At 41.6% G+C, this 19,377-nt stretch overlaps 1 protein-coding gene across 1 annotated transcript; it reads right to left on the bottom strand.

Moving 5' to 3' along the window:
• Positions 1–1,145: 1,145 nt before the first annotated feature.
• On the bottom strand, positions 1,146–18,615 carry LOC128026125 (uncharacterized). The gene is made up of 2 exons (XM_052612875.1): positions 18,151–18,615; positions 1,146–16,635 (listed from the first exon to the last, which is right to left on the bottom strand). Exon 2 carries the CDS (start codon positions 16,516–16,518, stop codon positions 7,231–7,233), a length of 9,288 nt encoding a protein of 3,095 aa, XP_052468835.1. The 5' UTR covers positions 16,519–16,635; positions 18,151–18,615; the 3' UTR covers positions 1,146–7,230.
• Positions 18,616–19,377: the final 762 nt, after the last annotated feature.

The raw sequence follows: 19,377 nt of genomic DNA, 5'->3' as shown, positions 1-19,377 counted from the left end.
TGTGAACTCGTGAACTAAGGCAGTGTGTCAAAAGCAGGCAAAATACTGGTCATAACGATCACAGTTTTTAAATATCTAAACCTAAAACATGTTTGCTCCATATGTGACCTGTCGTCCTCGGTATGTTTCTCTCATACAATAGAAATACTATTGTAACTGCACATTGCATCATCGGCTGATAAAGATGTCTCCACTTTGAGAAAACCCAAGGGAAAAATCAATTTAGACGCTGTTGCTGTTGTTAATCTTTTTTCCTTTTCCAAAATGAATTCCCGCACAGCAAGCAAACAGAGAAACAAATAGCCTGTGATGGTTTTAAGTAATTTAGAGTTATTGTAGTAACCTAGTAATTTTAGAAGATTGTTCATAACATTCATTACACGTGGATTATTGATTATTCAGTGCAGTAATTCATTCTATTATGAGAAGCATTGTTACATCAAATTAACTGGAGAGAGGCCAAGCAATCCTAAAAAACCTTAAACTAAACTAAATAATGACACAAATCATTGTTTCAAATTATGTTTGAATGAAGTTAATGAGTTCTTTTGTTGCATTAATGATACATTGTCAGTGAAGTCATATCCAAACTCCGGTGCTCCAGTTGTTTGAGATATGGGCCTCCTGCATAGGTCAAGATATGGTCAACATTTGTGCAGTCATCACAACTGCCTGGACTTGCGTAAAAATAAGATCAAAAACTCTCTACATTTATTTTGACTAGGAAAGATAAGACAGAACTATCATTAATGGATCTGATTATGCTTAAACATTTTCTTACACAGTGCTAAATATTTATTATGCCCAGTTAAATTACTGCAGCTTTACACAAAAGAAAATATAACTTATAAAATAATTTTCAACCAGATATTTATTTTTACAAAAAACAGATGTATCTGTAATATGTAATTTCATTGATTTATTATTGAATATAGTTTTTTCATTCAAAGTTCAATGCACCTTTTGTCCACTAGAGTGGTCTATTGTGCAGATACTGAATTCCCTCAAACCCACAAATAGGCTATATCACAGTCCTGGGGTAAAGAAACCAATGAAGCTCAGATACTAAGTCAGATATTACTTGCATATTTTTAATGCATTAGCTGTTTAATGGTACCTGTCTGAGAACAAATTCATTCAACAAATTTTTATTTTACATTTTTCTTTAATGATGATGTAATGAGTTTCTGAAAGTCTGTAAAAGTGGTACATTGCAAGTAGTCGTTTAAAGGCAATATTTTCATAGTCATACATCAGCAACCATGGCAAGGTAAAGACAGTCCACCCCTTTTTAATATATAATCTGCCAAAGCACATAAAGGGAAAAGTTGTTTTAATATGGCAAGTACCATTATCTGTCTTTTAAACCTGACAAATGAAATTTTCATACATATTGTGAGCCATTTGGAAAACATCTCGGTTACGTATGTAACCTTGGTTCCCTGAATAGGGAACGAGATGCTGCGGTGACGTCACCACGTATGGGAACACCTCCGGTGTGACGAATGTCTGAAGCCCTATACCATCCCGCCAATCCTATTGGCCAAATGGCGCATAGCACCACCCTACGCATGCGCACGCATGATATACCTGGGTGCAGCGCGCCATTTCGCTCAGATTTCATGACTGAAGATGAAGAAGTTATCAAGGTACGGAACGGCCAGAACCGCAGCATCTCGTTCCCTATTCAGGGAACCAAGGTTACATACGTAACCGAGATGTTCCCTATCATAGGTCACTTCGATGCTGCGGTGACGTCACCACGTATGGGAACGATATACCAAAACGCCTGACGTACCTGATAACTGAGATCCGAGGAAGCATCTGCTCAAGCGGAGAGAACCCGGGAGCCAGGAGCCATCCTCACATCCAGACTGTAGGACTTGATAAAAGTGCTCGGTGAGGACCATCCTGCCGCAGCACAGATATCATCCATAGAAGATCCACTGAGAAAAGCTTGAGAAGAAGCCACAGCTCAAGTGGAATGAGCCTTAATTCCTAAGGGCGAAGCGAGTCCGCGCGCCTCATAGGCCAAAGAAATTGCCTCCACCAGCCAATGGGACATGCGCTGTTTTGGAACCGCATGGCCCTTACTTTTATGTCCAAGACAGACAACAGCTGGTCAGATTCACGCCAAGGGGCTGTACGATCCACATAAGTCTTTAAAGCTCTCACAGGGCAAAGACTTAGATCTCCTGACCCAGCCTCAGCAGGTGAAAAAGCTTCCAGGAACACTTGCTGAAAGCGAAAGAGGTTAGATGCGACCTTAGGAACATGGTTAGGCCTGGGCCGCAGCAGCACCTTCACAGAGCCCGGTGCAAAATCCATGCATGAGGGTGAAACAGAAAGAGCCTGTAAATCCCCAACTCTCTTGAGGGAGGATAAAGCCATGAGAAGAAGTGTCTTCAGTGTCAAGAATTTATCCGATACGGTCTCCAAGGGCTCAAACGGATGCCCTGATAAACCTAGCAACACAATGGATAAACCCCATGAAGGAACTCGCACAGGGCGGAAAGGCCTCAGCCGTCGCGCACGCTGTACGAAACGAGAAACTAGTGGATGACGCCTCATAGAGGCACCGCCTATGTATTCGTGGTAAGCTGAAATGGCTGCCACGTAAACCTAAAAGTGGCTGGTGTTATGCCATTCGAAAAACAATCCTGGAGGAACTCCAGCACTGAAGCCACTGGGCAGTAAACTGGATCCACATTACGATTGCCACACCAGGCTGTAATCAGTCTCCACTTGAAAGCATATAAGCGTCTCGTAGAAGCTGCTCTAGAATTCAATATAGTCTCAGTGGTTTCAACAGAAAGACTGGGACATACTAATGCACTCCGCTCAGTGGCCACGCCCACAGTTTCCACAGATCCGGCCTCGGGTGCCAAATCAGCCCCTGTGCTTGTGATAATAAATCCTGTCTGAGGGGAATCTCCAAGGAGAGCCCGCTAGCAGACTGATCAGATCCGCAAACCACGGCTGCGTGTGCCATCGCGGAGCCACCAGCAGCAGCTGATCCACTCTGTCCCACCGTATTCTGCATAATACCGCTGGGATCAAACGAATCGGAGGAAAAGCATACAGACTGGTCGTGGGCCAGCTGTGAGCTAATGCATCCACGCCCAGGGGCGATGGGGGCATAGGGAGAACCATAGCGGGCAATGCGTAGTCATGTTTGACGCGAATAAATCCACTTTCGCTTGCCGAATATCCGCCATAAAAGATTCACCGTCTAGAGGTGTAATCTCCATTCTCCCTGTTCCAGAGCCCGTCTGGATAGCATATCTGCTCCGAAGTTCAAACGTCCGGGGACATGAACAACTCGGATCGACAGAAATTTTCTCTGAGACCAGAGAAGAACATGTCTCGCCAGCCTGCACAGGGGGCGAGAGCGTAATCCTTCCTAATGATTCAGGTATGAGACAAACGCTGTGTTGTCTGATCTGAGCAGCACAAGACGGCCGATCAGCAGATTCGCGAATTACTGGAGAGCCAGAAAACTGCCAGTAATTCCAACCGGTTTATATACCAACTGCGTTGTGCAGCTGTCCACACTCCATGGGCTGGTAGCCCTTGACAAACAGCTCCCAAACCGGTCAAAGACGCATCCGTCGTGACGGTCTCTGGGAAAGCTCAAATCCCCAGCCGAACCCCGGTAGGAGAAACTCGGTTGGCATCCATAGCTTTAATGACATCACACAACTCCGTGTCACCGAAATCGTCGGATGCGGAAGACAACGGGGTGGAATATTTCGTCTTTCCGCCCACTTTTCCACTGAAAAGGGCGCATGTGAAGTAACCCCAGACAAATTACGGGGAATGCCGCTGCCAATCGTCCAAGTGGTTAACAGACGGACGCCCTGGAGCCGCAACGGGGCCAGAGCTACATCCATGCATTGAGAAGTACGGGGTCTACGACTTCTATAGCCCCTTTGCTCAGCAGAGTTGACATCTCCTGTCACAACACTGCTATTACCATCAGTCTACCACCGTGGAAAGAATTCAGCGGAAAGAGGCGGGCCTCTAAAAAACGAATTGGTGTATCCGTGACAATTGTGCGTAACACCCATTGAGAAATGCCGGGCAAGCGTTCCACGCGACCCAAAACGATACTAGCAGTCTCAAATTTCCGCTTTCTGCAACGCTGTCATACACATAATGTCCGTGCACGGAAAAGCCTGCGGCATTCGTGCACAGGGGAAGTGTATGCATAAGAGCTATTGCGTCCCGTTGTGTATATTCCTGAACGTGTCCACGGCAGGAATTAGACCAACGAATTGAACATCAGGCTCTGCCGCTAACTAAACGGCGGCTGTGCGAGCCGTCATAAACGGGTCGTCTGTGTAAGACCCTTGAATCGCCCCTCAAGATCTGAAGCTGGATTGCGCAGTGTCTGAGGGATTATTATTTATTATTTACGCCTGGCGTTACAGCCCGATCCAATGCTGCTCGAAGCGCTGTTTGCTGCGAGACAGTCAATGTTAGAGCGTAGGGACTGCAGTGAGAGTGTTGGATGCGCATTAGCGGTCCAACAGCACTCTCTAGTGGAGGGCACAGTCCCTGGCGAACATGAAGTAAAGCGCATGCGTAAACTCGCTGCGTTTCGTTGTGTATAATCCTGAAGCGTATCCACGGCAGGAGTAAATTCACCAAGATAAAAATCGGGCCACGTCGCCATTGCGAGAACGTGGCGGCTGTATGAGCAGTCATAAACTGGCCATCTCTGCCAGCCTTTTGTGCCGTCCCTCAAACTCTGAAGGCTGGATTGTGCAGAGTGTCTGAGGGGGCGCTCAAATGATAGCTCAATCCAATGATGCTCGAGGTGGCTTTGCTGCGAGACAGTCAATGTTAGAGCGTGGGGACTGCAGCGAGAGGGTTGGATGTGCATTAGCAGTCCAACAGCACTCTCTAGTGGAGGGCACAGACCCTGGCAAACATAGAAGGAAAGCGCAAGCGTCAAACTCGCCGCGTTTCGTTGTGTATAATCCTGAAGCGTGTTCACGGCAGGATTTAATCCAACAAGATAACATTAGGCCACGCCGCTGGCGAGAACGCGGCAGCTGTGTAAGCCGTCATAACTGGCCATATTCGCCAGTCTCTCGTGGCGTCCCTCAGACTCTGAAGGCTGGATTGTGCAGAGTGTCTGAGGGGGCGCTCAAATGATAGCTCAATCCAATGATGCTCGAGGTGCCTTTGCTGCGAGACAGTCAATGTTAGAGCGTGGGGACTGCAGTGAAAGGGTTGGATGTGCATTAGCAGTCCAACAGCACTCTCTAGTGGAGGGCACAGACCCTGGCAAACATGAAGTAAAGCGCATGCGTCAAACTCGCTGCGTTTCGTTGTATATAATCCTGAAGCGTGTTCACGGCAGGATTTAATCCAACAAGAAAACATTAGGCCATGCCGCTAGCGAGAACGCGGCAGCCGTGTGAGCCGTCATAAACTGGCCATATTTGCCAGCCTCTTGTGGCGTCCCTCAGACTCTGAAGGCTGAATAGTGCAGAGTGTCTGAGGGGGCGCTCAAATAACAGCTCAGTTCAGTGACGCTCGAAGTGCTTGTGCTGCGAGACAGTCAATGTTAGAGCGTGGGGACTGCAGTGAGAGGGTTGGATGTGCATTAGCAGTCCAACAGCACTCTTCAGTGGAGGGCACAGACCCCAGCAAACATAGAAGGAAATGCATGCGTCAAACTCGCTGTGTTTCGTTGTGTATAATCCTGAAGCGTGTCCACGGCAGGATTTAATCCAACAAGATAAACATAGGGCCACGCCGCTAGCGAGAACGCGGCAGCTGTGTGAGCCGTCATAAACTGGCCAAATTCGCCAGTCTCTATGCCGTTCCTCAAACTCTGAAGACTGAATTGTGCAGTGTCTGAGGGGCGCTCAAATAACAGCTCAGTTCAGTGACGCTCGAAGTGCTTGTGCTGCGAGACGGTCAATGTTAGAGTGTGGGAAAAGAACGAGAGGCTTCTCGTAAAGAACCGTAATAAGAGAATAAAATTTGCCGAAATAGACACGACTCGATACGTCTAGACGAGACTAGGTCGCGGCGGAGTTTGGCGCGATCCGTTCGGCTAGAGAGGTAGTCAAACGGTATCGCTATATAATAGCAGTCCGCCATGTAGCACACTGAGGAAGGGGAAGCGCGTTTCTCCTGTCCGCTCGGAGGGAGAGAACCGCTTGTGCAGGTCAGAGCCTACTCTGAGTAGAAGCTGCGGTTAGACAACATAGTATAAAGCAAAACTGCTCTGATCAACGCGCTCGAGTAGGGGAGAGCGAGCAAGTGGAAAACTCCAGTGCATCACTGTACTCATAGTCAAGCCGCACATATCGCCCCTAACCAACACCTCGTGCGGGGCCTCGGCGACCGCAGAAGCGAACGGTGGGGGTTAGACGCGAGGCGACTGAAGAAATAGACTCCAGAGCGCGGATACTTTTCTTATTTTACCATAGCCGTAGGCTATCACAGAGAGAACATGAGAGAGGCTGCAAACGAATCTCTCATGAGTGCCTCCCTGTGATAAACCCAATACGGCTCTTACCTTTCGTTGACTCATCGCGTCCGCGAAAGAGGAGTTAACACTGCTCGAAGAAAATCGCTGGAGAACGCGAGATGATAGGGCACAGAAGATTCGCTATTCCTGAAGGAATGAAATCTGAGCGAAATGGCGCGCTGCACCCAGGTATATCATGCGTGCGCATGCGTAGGGTGGTGCTATGCGCCATTTGGCCAATAGGATTGGCGGGATGGTATAGGGCTTCAGACATTCGTCACACCGGAGGTGTTCCCATACGTGGTGACGTCACCGCAGCATCGAAGTGACCTATGATAGGGAAACGATTTTTATTCTGGCTGGCTCTAAGGGTAAGGCCTTAAAAAGTCACATTAGAAATATTCTTGCCTTAAATGTACAGTGTGCTCTGTGGGTATGGTCTTTGTGGTATTAAAAACAAGTACACTGCAAAATTATTTTCAACATAATTAATTGGAATGCTTCACAGTTCTTCCCTTGACTTTTTTTTACGATAAAGAACCCCTGCCTACCGTGATTACGGTAACTTCAGCTACAAAACGCAGTTTAACAGCAATCCTCAAATACAAATCAAAACAGTTTTAAGATCTAATTTAACATATTTAAAAGTCACATTTATATAGCTTAGATGTACAGTCATTTAGCTTTAGATTTGTGTACAAACAGTATTTACCTATCTAAACAACTAACTTTACTCGTCATGTGCTCTCCATTGCAAAGTCCTCTAATTCACTCATAGTTATAATATCTGTTAGTCTTTCGTTGTTGTTGATATTGTTTTCTGCAAACAAAGAGGGATTGTGGTTTTGCTCAGGGTATTGCTGTGAATCTCTATTGCTATTCTGCAGATGACTATTCTGACTCCATGGTTCACCACCTCTCTCAAGCATATCCTGGTTGTCTGCTGGTGCTGACATTTCAGATGGTGACCTCAAGGGTGTTAATGAAGACGCAGCCATTGGCAGAAGCCCACGATATAGCATGCAGGGAGTGTTCAACACCTCCAACGATCCTGGCTGTGTTAGAGCACCCTGAGACCTGTGACGGACATTTAGCTGTACATATTTTCCAGTTTCTGGGTCATAAAATGTCTTTGTCTTAACCAGTAATGGTACATCCACCATGAAGTACTGCCCTGAGTTTGGGTCTTGCAAAAGTTTTCTCTGTGTCACGGGGAAAGGTTGTGTGACTATACTTTGTGCTGTGGGGATGTGATTTGGTTGGATGTCATACTGTGAAAGAGGAGGTGAGGCTTGTACCTCTAGATGTGTTGACGGTGTGTCCGAAGGTGAAGAGGGCACACCAGAGAGGTTTCTGATTGATTTGGACTCTAGCTGGTCTTGGTTTTCAGGTGCCATCTTGGGCGTCTCTGCCTTTTTCATACGTCTTGTTGTAAGTCTTTGTGCACGCCGAAGAGCTTTTTCAGATTTTGGGGGCACCACTGGAGGTCTACCGAGTGGCCTCATATCACTACAGGCTGATTCTGGTCTTTCATAGCAGGATGACTCTGGTCTTTCATAGTAGGCGGACACAGGCCTTTGGTAGGTGTCTCTGTAACTTTCATGCTTGGGCATGTAGGCCAGACTTATGTTGGCCACATCTGTGAGGCTCACTGTACAGTTCTCCATATCCCCTGACATTGTGCTGATGACAGAACGAGTTTCTTCTTCCTCAAAATGCTGGCTTCTTCTCTGATGGCTCTTTGATTGTTTTGCTGCATATTCTGCTGAGGGCAAGTTGTTGTGGAGTGTCTCTTTTAATTTATAGAGCCCAAGGGCAGCAATAGCTGGTTCATGGTTGACTGGAGGGTTAGCGGACTCTATGGGGTGAATTACATCTTCTTTCTCTGAACAGTTCAAGTGTTCCTTTGGGGAGCCAATCCTGAAGTCTTCAGAGAATGACCTGTGAAAACAAGGCTTGACGGTTTTGGTCACAGAAGATGTTCTGATGGTATTATCCTTCACTCTGAACATGACAGGTTTCTCCATGGCTGGAGAAGAAGAGTTGGATTGCGGTCCTGTCGCATGAACTTTACCGTAGTCTATTAGACTTTGCAAAAATGAGTCTTCCTCTGATTTTTCAGTTGAGTCTGTGTTTTGAGACATTTTGAGAATTGGAGGAGGTGGTTCAGGTGCGTTTTTTGGCTTTGTTTCAGTGTCAAGAGCATTCACTGTGTAATATTGTAGTTCTTCCATTTCTTCTCCAGGTGGTGATGCCATATTTATTTGGTTGTCTGCTGCTTTTACAGTGCCAGACGCGGACAAGTTTGCAAGAGATTCTTGTCTTCCATAATGAGAAAGATTGCCTTCTTCAGTTGTTTTGTCATGAGTCATTTGTCTTGGTCTGCTTATTGTTCTGTTGGCTTGCAATGGTACACCTTGGGGATTCTTGGACTGATAAATGTTGTCCCTTTCCCTTCTGGCTGGATGCTCCATGAAAGTTGGTTTAGCGTTTGATTCCTTTTGATTGGTTAGAGCCTTTGGTTGGGTGCCCACTGATGCAGCTTCATTTTGTGAACCTGAAGCTACCAGTGATACAGGTTTTAGTTGAACTGTACTGGGAACCAAGTGGTTTTGGTTTTGAGATAGTGTCTCATAATCTGTTTGTTTTTTAAGTTGTGATGTTTTTTGCTTGAGATTTTGACATTTCTCCATTGAAATGACATCTCTTTTAGATTCTCCCCCTACATCTGACACATTTCCATATAAATCTTTCTGAATTCTTAAAACTGGTTGATCATAACTGTTGTAGAAGTCTGTTTTAGGGAATATATCAAGCTCTTTCGTATCATCTTCAGCAGAGATAACTTTCAGTCTAGCATAGTCTGCGATAGCTGATATTTCTGGTATAGTCACCTTCATGTTCCTCTGAGTAGCTTCTGGTTTGGATAATATACCTTCATTTCTTGTTTCTTGTTGACTTAACTGAGCATGCTCTTGTTCATATCTTGCACTTCCTTTTGTTTCTGGCTGAGACTGGTTTGTATTACTCTGTTCACCCTGTTTTGTCTCCGTAACTTCAACATTTCTTTCTTTATTCCCTCTGCTTCTGTTTTCATTAACTTTCAAATCACCATCATTTTGTCCACTCAGACTTAATACAGGGTCTTCTTTCTTTCTTTTGTCACTGTTCAGTGTGGGTTGTTTATTATCATAGACTTTTACTTCATGAGTCTCAACTGCTCCTCGTCTTGGATTAATTTCTGTCTTTTCTAATTTAAATGGATTGCCTTTCTGAAGTGGTGAATTTTCTTTTCCAAAATCATATGTATTTTTTTTTACCATTTCAATGTGCCCTTTGATATTATCCACAGTTTCGGGTTCAATTTGGTCTGTAAGGGTCTTCACTGGTAAGTTCTTTTGCTCTCTAAAATCTTTTTCACCCACAAGCTCAGTCACAACAGCTCCTTTCTTTCCTTTCAGATTTTCCTTCTTTATCACTTCATGTTGGTTTTTGTGGCCGGCCATGAATTCCTTGTTTGATGATACTTCCGCTGTAGACACTTTTATGTCCTCTAAGTGAATTTTTGGGACTTCAAAACAGGCCTGGTCTTGTTTTACAACAGTACACACATCCTCACCAATACTGCAAACTTTATCCCTATAATTATTAACATGTGTGGCAGCGCCGCCTTTTAAATCCATTTCATTCCTCGTGTTAAGTTCAACTTGTAACTTCTCTTGTGACCTTTTCTCCCCTCCTTTGTCATCCTCCTTCACATTCTCTCGCAGAGTTTGAGCATGTTTGTCTGAGACAGATTCTTGTTTCATAGCCATTACAGGATCCTTTTGTTTTGCCTCATGTACAGTTTTATCAACTTTTAATTTAAATGTTTCTGTTCCATGTATTTTATTCTTTTGATATGTAAATGTATCAGTATCAGTAAACAATTTGTCTTCACCTTCCTCCATTTGAGACTTCTTTTTAGATTGGGGTATCATCCTTTCAAGAATTGTACGTTCAGTGAGATTAGTGTTGACTGTATCCCTCACCATGGATGAAATGGGTGCCTTTAAAACCTCAGTTTCAAGTGGTCTTGTTGATTCATCTGTTGTTGTAGGTTGTGTAGCTGTCAGGGATACATTTTCAGTTTTCTTTGGGGACTCTCTAGAATTAGATTCAACATCAATATTTCCTGTCATTTTCCGACTTTTCACTTTATCAGTGTTTCTTACTTGCTCCTCAACTTTCTCTTCCTTCAACTCAATATCATTTCTCCTACTTTGCCTTGATGGTTCAATGTGAGTATCTTGATCTTGTTCAGCATTTTCTGTATCTTTGAGTATTATGGTGGCATCTCTTGTAGAATTACCAAGCTTTGGTGTATTGTTTCCTGTACTCTGTTGCTTTTCAGCCATGTTGTTGGAATGAGTTTTTGATATGGTATCATAGTGTTGCACTTTTACTTGCTTGATTTCACACTCAGTCCCCTTTAAAGGTTGACTGGTAATGGATGCTTGCTGATCATCAGAAACCTGTCTGGAGTCTTCTGGATGTGTTTGTGTTGTATCTGAGATTTTTTCTTTGGATGGTAGAGGTCTGTTCATTTCATGATCTACTGATTTGTGCGGCAGATGAGTTTCAATCTCCTCCTTTTCTTTTTGTTCTCTCTCATCCTGCATATGTTTTGATGTGAGATGACTGCAAACTCTGACCGGTAGCCCATATTTAGCTAAGAGGTCCTCATATGATGTGCTGATTCTTTCTGTGATGTCGGACTTATCTGTAGTTGTTTGTGGGTCACACTTTTCATTCTTGTCTTCTTTTTCTTCAGTGTTTGAAGACACTTCAGTCTGTCTGTGAACATCATCATGTTCATTTTCTGCTCTCTTGTTTTTAATACAAAAGCTTTCATCCTTCACAAATCTGTCAGTTTCAACAGAACTCTCCTCTTCTCGTTTTACCGGATTTTGTTGCTCATCAATAGGACACTTACTGGAGACACAAATAGTGTAGATCATAGGTTCATCATTTGAAACTGTTTCTGTTTTGCTTGAGACACAAATACTGTAAATTATGGGTTCCTCTGCAGGCTCCTCATTGCTTGGTGTAAGAATGGTGATGTTTGACGTATCTGCTGTGGATTCTACATTCTGTGTTAAAACAGGCTGTATATTATTTATTTGAGTTGCATCCTCCTCTACTATGACTTTATGCTGGGGAGAAACATTTGCTTTTAGAGCATCTTCAGATGATTTTTGGGGTTTGGAATTGGTCAGATCCACTTCTTGATACTCTTTTGTGGACTTTTGTGGATTGTTTTTCTCATGTGATATTTCTAATAGTCTGGGAAATCCTTGTTCTTGTTTTGGGCTTGCTCTTTCTGTTATGTTCTCTCTCTGTTGACAGTTATTTACTACTTCTGAATCATCTTTTATACTTGGGATACCCTGATGATTTCTTGGAAGTTCATTCTTGTCAAATGAGAACGGAGTCTTTGTATTTTCATCATCTTGATGGATTTCTTTTTGCCGACAGCTTTCCTTTGCTTCAGCTGAAGCTATTTGTGTTAGAGATTCTTCATCTGCTTCTGGTTTTGAGTGACTCTCCACCATTTGGTTTACTGAGGTCCTTTCTACAGCCTTGACTTGTGAAGTGTTGTTTTGTTGCTTAGCCAAGTCATTTCCCTGTGTTATATTGTTTTTGTTTATTAACACTGGTACATCTTCATTATTAAAAGGTTTTAGTGTTTCGGGCTCCCTGGTTCTTTGTGTGGCCACGTCATTTGTTGGTCCAGAGTTGATTTTTTCTGTTGATGACACCTCTGAATCTGAACTGACCCCAGAATTGTGTTTGTGGGTTCTATTTATAAGATGCTCTGGATCTACATTCAATGTATTAGTGTGAAGGTTTGAGGTGAGATCTGATTTGGCTGGTTCCATTAGTCGTTTAGTAGGTGGAATTCCATTTTTAAACTTAATGTCATTTGATGAGGATGTCAGTTGACTAGCTGCAATCTCAGAGCTATTTTTGATTGGTTCATTTTTAGACTGCTCCATGGCAGCAGTAATCTTACTTTTAAGATGTACATAAACTTCCTCAGATTTGGGTGTGTTTTTCTCCAATCCCAAGAGAGCATTTTTATTCAAACCACTGTTTGATTTTGTAGTTTCAGTGCTTGTAACATGTCCTTCTTCTTTGATTATATCAGCAGGTTTAGTCACAGCTTTTTCAGTGGAAGTATACGGACTCTGGCTACTTCCATACAGATTTTCTTTCCGATCATGCTGAACTGTTTGTTTGTCATTATGCTGTGCAGGTGGATTATGGGAAGTGTTGTTGTCTCTGTAAGTCTTGACTAAGGATGTAAAATGACCTGACATCGTTTTCTCTGGTGATATTTCATGACTTTGCTTCACCAATTCCTTATTAGTGTTTATATGCTCTGAGCTTGTCATACTGTTTTGTTTGTCTTCTGAGATTCTGGATGTCTGGTAGTTTTTATGGACATTATTTTTCATATTTGCCACTGTTGCCTTTCTGTACTGATTAGACGTTTCTTTGATCTCATTTTCATCTACTGGATGTTTGTCATTCTGCCTTACTATAGTTAAAGGTTTGTTTTTTATATTTTCATCCTTTTCTGAGACAGCATTCTGATTATCTTCAAAATGAAGAGGTGGTATTTCTGTTGATGGTGGAGATCTATTCTTGGGATGGTCACTGTGCAATTTAATTTGTTCTTTGTACTGGGTTACACTGGAATAAGTGATATCTTGAAACAAATGATTCAGCTTGTCTGCTGTGATTTCCTTCTTTACAGAATGATCTTCTTGGCCATCATTATTGATAGTCCCTCTTGTTTTTGTTGCATTTCTCACAAGAATGCCTTGTTTGGCAAGTCCCTTTTCTTTAATAGCTGATATTTCCTTTTGAGCATGTGCTTTCAATTTCGAAGTCAGTATTTCTTGTTTACTTTGGCTTCTTTCCTTGTAAGAAAGCACTCTTGGTGTGACCTTGTCAGTATCTTTACTCATTGTACTGTCTTTTGTTTCATTTGTATTTTGAAAATCCTTTCTTACATACCCAGGTGATGGACTGGTAATGTCCTGCACTTTGTAGCCTTGTTGCTCTTTTACAGGCTCTGTTACGGTTAGTTTTTCAGCTGTTTCATATTTAATTGGATTTAGTGGGTTTTCAGATTTAGCCAAAACAAATGTATTATCTTTTAACCTCCTTGCGTGCTCATTATCTCTAATGGAAAGAATATCATTTATGCTGAACCTGTTCTCTTGTTTAGTTGGTAAACTTATATTATTTTGATGTGAGGTATCAGTGTTTGGGATGACCAAATTTTTATCTTGCAAAGCAGGATTTGATTGTTTCTGTGTCCATACTCTTTCCTTAGTGTGTCCGTCTTCGCTTGTTAATGACATGTGCCACTGTTTGTTAGGCTCATATCTGTATGGCTGATAAGAGTACAATCCTTCATTCTTTTGACCTTTATTTAAGTCATGAGCTCTCTGATCAAATGTATTTTGTGTCACCATGGTGTTAAAAGAAGAATTTTGCGCTGGTACTCCTTTAACAAAATCATTTTTGACACTGAAGCTTTGTAAACCACCATAAACGTCTGTTAGAGGAGATGTTTTGGTTTGGAGACTGTTTTTTGGTATTCTGTATGATTCAATAGGCTTTGAAAATGTGCTTAATTGGTTGTCATGTATAGCTTTTTCACTGTAAGATGTTTTCCTGGGTGATATTGTATCATCCCTGACCTCTTTCTCTTCCTTCTTTGCGAGTCGACCTAGTTTAATGTCTTCATTCACTTTTTGCATGTACGTTTCCTTTCGGACAGAATAGCTGTCATTGGCAAAATATTGCTTAGCGGTGGCCTTTCTCTGTTTGTCCATTTCAATCAGTGCTGCTATTTCTCCTCTAAATGGCTGTGATTCAGATCTGCTGGATGTTTCCTTGACTGAACCAGTCTGGTCCCATGAACATTTTTCTTTAACAGCCTCATTTTGACTGTGTTCAATAAATGTTTTTCTTCCAAAGTCCTTTCTTTGTTTTAGATCATTTTGACTTGCGTATCGCTCTGATGTCTGAGCAGCCAGAGAATGTGTCGGTGGGTAAGCCCTTGGAAGCACATTGGCTATTTTTGTCCTATCAGGAATAAAATTATTGAGGTCTTTTAATTGACCTTCTGACGTCAGAGAGCTTTTATCCTGAGCTGAAAGATAGCGTGTTGAGATCTCTATGTTAGACAGCGGATCTGTACTGGGAGAGTGACCCTCTGAAGTTCCACAGAACAATTTGTAATTAGTGACTCTGTCCTGAATTTGAGTTGAAGTTAATGTCAAATTATCATTTGATCCAAAGCCATATGTATAATCTTTAGGGGTGATAGAAGCTGCACTGGGCTCTTGAATTAGGTTACATGAGGCCCGTGCATCATTTCCAATCCGATTCTCCTGAGCAGTTTCTTGGGATACTAAAATATCTGAATATTGGGATTCTCTGCCCTCCAGCTTTGAGATGAGCTTATTTTGATCTGTTATTTCTATCCCTTTAAATTTAGTGGGACTGTACGTACTCTTGACTCTTTTTCGGTTATCTTTGAGGTTGAATAGCAGACTTGAAGCTTTGAATTTGTAGCTGTCACGCAGATGTTTGACATCAGTCTGAATATTAGGGTCAATTTCACTCTGAGAAGAATAGTCAGAAGCATAAGGAGTTTGTGTAAACTGCAGGATCTCAGACGTCTCTGTTTCTTGTCTTGTGTGAATTACTGGTGTAAGGAGCTGAGTAATGTTGAACGGCGTCACACTGCTAGGCAGGTTGCTCTCGACCACTATCTCATGTGTAACTTTGTTATTTCTAAACAAATTTGAATCCGGCCTACATGTTCTCTCATTAGTAGGTGAAACTGTAGAGGGCCGGTTGCATGGAAGTTTGTTCCTTATTAAGTTATTGTTTTTCTTCCAAGGTGGATAGTTGGAAGCCATTTCAGATTCACACCTCTTCTCAATTGCGGAGGTTTTCTGGACAACTGTGGACATGGAGCTCTGGCTGGCCACAACATTCTGAATTTGTCTCTGATTGAAGCCCCTACTTTCACACGGAGAGTTTGGAATTCTGTGGTTGTCTTTCAGCTCTTTGTACATAGGAGAATCATACCACCGTGGGAATTCTCTAGGTGGCATAAACCCCGTTACATGTGTACTTTGGAAGGAGAACCTGTTGTACTCTTCCCAAAGCTGAAAGGGACTAAATTCACTATGGAAAAAACTGTTTTTAGAATTCAGTGCCTTGAACTTACTTTTCAAAGATTTCATCAGGACTGTTGTGTCCATCTGTGCCACTGTGGCAGCCACGCCGGATGTGTAAAAATGGTTTCTGTAAGACTGAAAGGGGCCCGACTTAAAATTCTGATGATATCCTGCAGAGAGATCGCTTTGGATGCTTAGCATAGCTGATTTGTCCCATGATTCCCTGCCAAAGTCTCTATACCTATCCCTTGCCACAATAACGTCACATGTCCCGCTGTCATGGTAACACTCCCCTGAACTAAAGGCTTTGATTAGAGATGACACTCTGGATGTGCTCCTGCTTTGCTGCCATGTCACCTCCTTGGAGCCATTGTTCATATGAGACAAGTTTCCCTCTCTGAAAGCCTTTTCCTGATGGGTTACATCCACATAGGAATGCTGGAATGTCGAGGCCATCTCTGACTGTGCTTCTGCTTCCCCATATTGCTGAATGCTGTATGACAATGCTTCATGGGAGATTTTCTTTTGCTGGGTTTCCTCTGAAAATGCCTTCTGTCGTTCAGTAGGAGATGAGGAGAATTCTGAGTCATTGTAAATGGCCTCCTCTCCGATGCACAGGCTCCTGAAGGCACGATCAGTGAGATTGCCCACCTCCCTGTCTGTGTCATCCATACAGCTGCCGCTGCTGGATGTGTCCCTGGGGCCATCTGAGTATTTGCGGTGACCCTGCATGCTTTCCCGCTGGCCTGTGTGGCGCTTTTCCAGGGAGCTCATTTCAAGCGCTCACTCTCATAGGCGCAGTTGTCCCTGTCAGTCTTCAGATGGCTGACACTGGGTGTCTTGCATTTAAGTCGTTCACCTTCTAAAAGGTGATCAAAATGCCTTCTTTTCCTGCAAAAGTACCAGAGATGTCATAAACTTGCAGTTCACTGTAGCTTTTGACAAAGTTGCAAACTTGCAAATCACACTGCTATTGCTGAGTGATTCAGGTTTTTTGAAATTCAGATTTTGTCATGATCTTTAAATCTGATCATTTGTGAGTTGAGCCGCACTTTTGCCTTGATCCTGAATATTCATATATTGTGAAGCACTATATAATTAGAGAAGGAAACTGCTGCCCATTCTTACACAGATTCACATATTAACCTTCTCTGACACTTGCATACATGCTAAAATAGGTCCCACTGGAACACCCTGCACATGAACTTCATGTGTTAGTATTGGTAGAATTATAGAAGTACTCGGTTCTAGCATTACGTCCAATTTTAGATCATTTAAATAATAGTATGTTTTGAAGTAATTCAAACTATAATTTTTTTGCATTTTGACTTTACATATTTCAAAACGGTTGTGAACCTTGAGTAAATATAATTAAATATGGATTATTTTAATACCTCACCTTTTATGCAGAGCAGTATTTAAATAATGGCAATTATTTTCAAGTTAATTGCTGGGGTATAGCTATAAATACTTCCCCCACATCAGTGTGGTTACAAATTTAAACAAAAAATCCCCTGATGCTTTGAAACATGCAAGACATTTCGGTGAGAATACCTCTGGAATGTCTTTTCCTTTGTGTTGATCTAGTATTTGCAAGTATGTAGAATTATGAATGTGTAGACACTTACACACACACACTGATTTTAATTATAATTATTACTTTGATTTGAAGTGTTGTCTGAATGATTAAAATACATCGAAGTTTCAGAATAATCTTTAGATGATAATAAAATTATTTATCTACTTGTATTTATTAAAGCAGAATATGATATTTGTTTTAAGGCTGATTCGTAGTGTTTTAACTCTTTTATTTTTGTCCCTGACTGTCCTGCATTCACAGATTAGAGATGCTACTTTACAGGGATATAACCATATTAGGAATAATGCTCAACCAATATTTATTTATTTTATTTTAATGATTCTTAAACATTTACATTTATTTATTTTTACATTTGGATACATCCTTGCTTAGTAGTATGAAAACATAATAATAATAATAATAATAATAATAATAATAATAATAATAATAATAATAATAATAATAATAATAATAATAATAATAATAATAATAGTATTAGTTTTGGTTAGACTGTCTGCATGTACATTTTGTTTTTATTAAAGCTAAATAAAACTTAAAAGCATAATTTCAATGGAAATATATCATACTTTGCATATTATGAATCCACTGAAATTAATGTGTTTAACATTGCAATTTCTTTTATTTTTATTTACATATTTTGGATGATGGTACTCATACCCACAGATAATAACTTATTTAACATATTCTATGTTGTTCAATTGCATATTTCTATAAACAACATAATGAATACAATTTAGTTAGATTTTAATGCCTTGCATAAACTATATCCACATTACATTCTGTACACAAGTGTGCTTTTATCTTACCTTTTGCTATTATATCGCATTTTTTAGTGGATAATTTTTTCATGCTTCAGAAAGAAGCTATTCCTCATCAGTTGCATATGTGCAGCAAAAAAAAATCTCTTCAACAGTGCTTTTGCTGGGCTTTCCTTAAAGTTAACAAAGTGCAGATGTAAATGCCACTTTGTTCAAGGGCCCCGGAGGGGCTAAAGCAACGAGGCTTCTGAATCAGAAACACACTGAAACAGCAGTGGCATCAGTCAGAGATGACAGAGCTGGAAACATGGGATGATGGCTTGAGACCGTACACGTATTGGAATAACCATGTGGTGTCAAGTGTCAAGCAGATGAAAACAAAAATAAATAAATCCTTAAACCCAAGCCTGTAATTCTGTTGTTCCCTGTCAGTCCTTAATAATCAAAATTACATTGGAGCACCATTTAAATGTATAATACCAGGAGAAAAATCCCTGTTGTTTGTGGCATAACATGTGTCCACTTGTAGAGTTGTTGTGGTGGATAGCATGTATCTAACCAGATGAACATGTGCCCACGGTGTAAAAATAGCTTCTTGCTTCACATACAAGTGTCACTCTCTTCTTTTGGCTGAACTGTGCTCATAGACTTCAACAGATGATATCTGACCCCTTTTTGGGATTTTAAGAGTTAAACATGTCTATTAAACACATTTACCTCATTTTTTTTTTTTTTTTACCCCAGTAACTGTCAGTTATTAAAGCCTAAGAAAATTGAATAAACTGGACAGTCTCTTTTATTACAATTTCCTTAATATAAGGGGGTAATAAAAGGGTCACAATAGTAGGGGTATTTTTTGAGTCAATCCAATTTCAAATGTCCCCGATGTCAAGCTATCTCATGCAAGTCTTAACTTTGAAGCCAGGCACTGCTATAATAGGACATGGGTGCAGTAGGCTCTTTCCCAGGAGTCTTGGCTGCAGCAGAGGGCCTGGTGTGTAAAGGTGATGGACACTCACATGTGGAGCTCTTTAGAGCTCTGTTGCTAAGCTCTCATCAGAGCTATTTCTCCCTCACTCACTATCTCCTCAACACTCACAGCTGTAGTTTGCAGCCCAATACTGAGCAATTCATTATCCTCAGCTGAACAAGATGATATGTGATGACCAAAACAACATGATTCTAACAGCTTAGAACATGAGAGCTGGTTACAATATAACAATTCAGTAATCCATCATTTTTGTAATCATAAACATTTTTGTTTTCATTTGTGCA

This window comes from Carassius gibelio, chromosome A13, assembly GCF_023724105.1.
Source record: "Carassius gibelio isolate Cgi1373 ecotype wild population from Czech Republic chromosome A13, carGib1.2-hapl.c, whole genome shotgun sequence".
NCBI classification, from domain to species: Eukaryota; Metazoa; Chordata; class Actinopteri; order Cypriniformes; family Cyprinidae; genus Carassius; species Carassius gibelio.
The sequence above is the reverse complement of the archived record's forward strand: the minus strand, read 5'-3'. Positions and strand labels throughout refer to the sequence as shown.

Excerpts from the sequence above, each read along its gene's own strand:
- LOC128026125 (XM_052612875.1), bottom strand. The coding sequence starts at position 16,518 with ATGAGCTCCCTGGAAAAGCGCCACACAGGCCAGCGGGAAAGCATGCAG.